Consider the following 3,249-nt stretch of genomic DNA (forward strand, 5'->3'; position numbering starts at 1 on the left):
CCACTTTTAAATTTTGTAAACTTTTTAATTAAGGAGCGACTTAAACATGCGGCATCATAGCAAAAAATGCTAAATAGCATATCTCATTTACAAATAATAATAAAACGAACAATTGTTGGTCCTGGAAGAGCTCTCCCTGGAAGTTTTCTTCCTCCCTGAGACCTAGTCTCCTCCTCCTCTCCTCCTCCTCTTCTCCTCCCCTCCCCTACCCACTCTCCCTCATGGATATTGAAGGCGTTATTGCTCAGACAGCAGCCCTCTCTTGGGAAGATCCCGCATCTCAAATAGAAACCCTCCCCCAAAACACTAATCCTACTGAAATCTTACCTTTAGTAGGACATATTATTTCCCAAAAAACCCATAACAACCACTCCGTAAACGCAGCCCTTCAAAGAGCTTGGGATTTTGCCTGCCCATTCTCCTTTGCAGCTCTTCGCCCGAACAAGTTTTTGTTCAAGTTCAGTAAACAAGATCATATTGATAGGATAAATAGGCTAGTCACTTGGAATGTGAATGGATCCCTGCTCACTCTTCAACCCTGGTACCCTCATGCAACGTTGGGAGAGTTGACAAATAAATTTTTCCCTTTCTGGATTCAGGTGCATGGTTTGCCTCTGGTTCACATGTCTCTCAAAAACGCCATTGCAATTGGGAAGGGCTTGGGCAATCTCATTAAGGTTGAAGAAAACAGTGGTGATAAACGAATCTTCAGGAGCTCTCTTAGGTTGCTGGTTGAGATAGATGTTTTTGCGCCCTTGAACCCTGGTTTCCTGCTTCGAAGAGAAAATGTCGAGCCAACCTGGATTTCTCTGAAGTACGAGAGGTTGGACATTTACTGTGTCAATTGCGGCAGAATTGGGCATTCAGATCAAAACTGTCGAGTACCTCCCGAAGAAAGCCTCCCTGATAAGTATTCCATTTCTCTCAAAGTCAATTTATTCTCAAATCTGCTTCTCATGCATTTCGGTGCTTAGGGCTACTCAGACGAAGCACCAGCTGTAGTGCAACTCTCCACCGCCCTAAACCAAGGTGCTGAGTCATCTCAGGCAAATGGCCTGATTCCCAATCACCACAACCCTGTCAAACTCACCCACATAACCCCTTCCCTTCCTACTCCCATCAAAAATCAGAACGTGCATCCCACTACTCCACCCACTATACTCCTTACTCAAGAAAGCAACCCTAGTCCACCCCTCACCTCATTAAATGCCAAATCTGGAAACTCTCCCACCGCTAAGAGAAGTGACCTTTCCTCTTTAAATGAACCCCCTCATATCAACCATCCCCTCCTGCAAACCCCTACAAAAGCTAACAACCTTACCCCTGAATCCCCAACAAATCTAGCTCCTGGTTCAATCTCCATTGAACTCCAACTTTTCCACCCTGGGCCCAACGAATCAGCAGTAGAAAAAGCCCAGAAAAACTCCCATGTGATCCACCCTAAAAACTATTCCATCCCTCCAAAAAGCCCAACTAACCCCTCGTCATCAACTGATTTTCAAAACATATTAGATTCCCCCGCCATAACCTCATTCAAAAAATTATCTCAAAACAGGTCCTCCCCTTACCCCTCTCAACATCTCAAACCTATTAGACCTTTCCACACTGAGAAAGAACCCCCAAATGCTAACCCCATCTCCTTAACCTCTCATCTCACCAGAAAAAGAAAGGGTAGCCTTGGAACCTCTGGCCCTCTCAAAAAAGGTTCTAATAACTCTCACCATGGAGTCCTATTATCTAATGAAATGGACACAACTTACCAGTTGGACACCACTGTTAACCCCCCCAGCCCTATCATCCCTCCTCACCTTCGACCAAACATCCAAGCCACCCACAAGAACAAACAGGTGGTTGCTTCCCCTTCTCCTACTCTCAGAAACTTCTCTCTCTCAGGGGACAATGATATGTCCCCAAAGAATATATAAAGATCCTCTCTTGGAACTGCAGAGGGCTCTCCAGGCCAGCTGCAGTTCGTTGCCTACGGATGCTTATCCGTGAAAACAGCCCTGACATTCTCTTCCTCTCAGAAACAAAATCCTCCCCCTCTCTTGTCTCAGCTTCTCTCAACCTTCTTGGTTTCTTCTTAATGTCTCAAGTTGCCCTTATCGGTTCTAGTGGTGGTCTTGTGCTTGCATGACGCCCTAGTATTGATTTAGAATGCTTCATCACAAACAAGAATAACATCTCAGCCTGGTGTTATTCTGATCCCCCACATTCCCCTTGGATCCTTTCTTATATATATGGCCCCCTGTAAGAAAGACAAAACTGCTTTTTGGGACTCTTTCACCTCTGTTGGTGAAGGTTTTGTTAGTCCTTGACTTTGTATTGGGGACCTCAATTTTGTGCTTGATCAATCGGAGAAACAAGGAGGTTGGCCTATAGCTAACTCCTCTAATTGCCCTTTCAAACAGTTTATTGATCAATTTGGCCTGGTTGACCTTGGTTTTGCTGGGAATCCTTTCACTTGGAGTAAGAATAGGCAAGGTAATGCCTCTATCAAAGAAAGGCTAGATAGAGGTTTAGCTTCCCTCAGCTGGATTCATTTGCACCCTGAATATTCTCTTATTCACCTCCCTGCCACAATGTCTGACCATCATCCCATTTCCCTCAACACTAACTACAATGCTACCCTTTTGCCTAGGCTTTTCAAATTTCAAGAATTTTGGACTAGAGATCCTTCATGTGGGGGTTTGTCATCAATGCAGCCTGGAATCAGCCTGTTTTTGGTTCTCCTAGTTTCTTCCTTAGCCAGAAATTAAATCACACCAAAGCCTCTCTCAAAAGATGGAACTTTCTCCACTTTGGAAACATTCAGTCCAAGATTAAAGCCACTAAAGCTAAGATTGATGAGGTCCAACAGCTCTCCCCAGTCCTAGCTCCTGCTCCTTAGAAGCTAACCTGAAGATTAATCTTCATGAGCTTCTCATCAAAGAGGAGATTCTCTGGAAATCTAAGTCTAGAGAAGTCTGGCTTACCTGCACTGACCTTAACACTAAATTCTTCCATACCTCCACTGTCATCAGAAGGAGATCAAATGCAGTGAATTTCCTTAAAACCAGAAATGGGGGTTGGGTTTCGGTTAGAGCAGAAATAGGTGGAAATTTTGTTTCTCATTTCACCAACTTGTTCTCCTCCACCTCTCCCCCTATTGAAGAAGATCTTCTGAAACTTTTCAGCCCCACCATCTCCGAAGATGAAAATTTTCCCTATGCTCTATTCCCCTAGAAGCAGAGGTGTTTCAAGCCCTCT

The 3,249-nt window shown here is 44.4% G+C and overlaps 1 protein-coding gene across 1 annotated transcript; it reads left to right on the forward strand.

Annotated features, from left to right (window-relative positions):
- The first annotated feature begins 221 nt into the window (after positions 1-221).
- Positions 222-974, forward strand: LOC148584516 (uncharacterized). The gene has a single exon (XM_088518489.1). It carries the CDS (start codon positions 222-224, stop codon positions 972-974), a length of 753 nt encoding a protein of 250 aa, XP_088374615.1.
- Positions 975-3,249: the final 2,275 nt, after the last annotated feature.

This window comes from Corylus avellana, chromosome 7 (assembly GCF_965113065.1).
Source record: "Corylus avellana chromosome 7, dhCorAvel1.hap1.2, whole genome shotgun sequence".
NCBI lineage: Eukaryota > Viridiplantae > Streptophyta > Magnoliopsida > Fagales > Betulaceae > Corylus > Corylus avellana.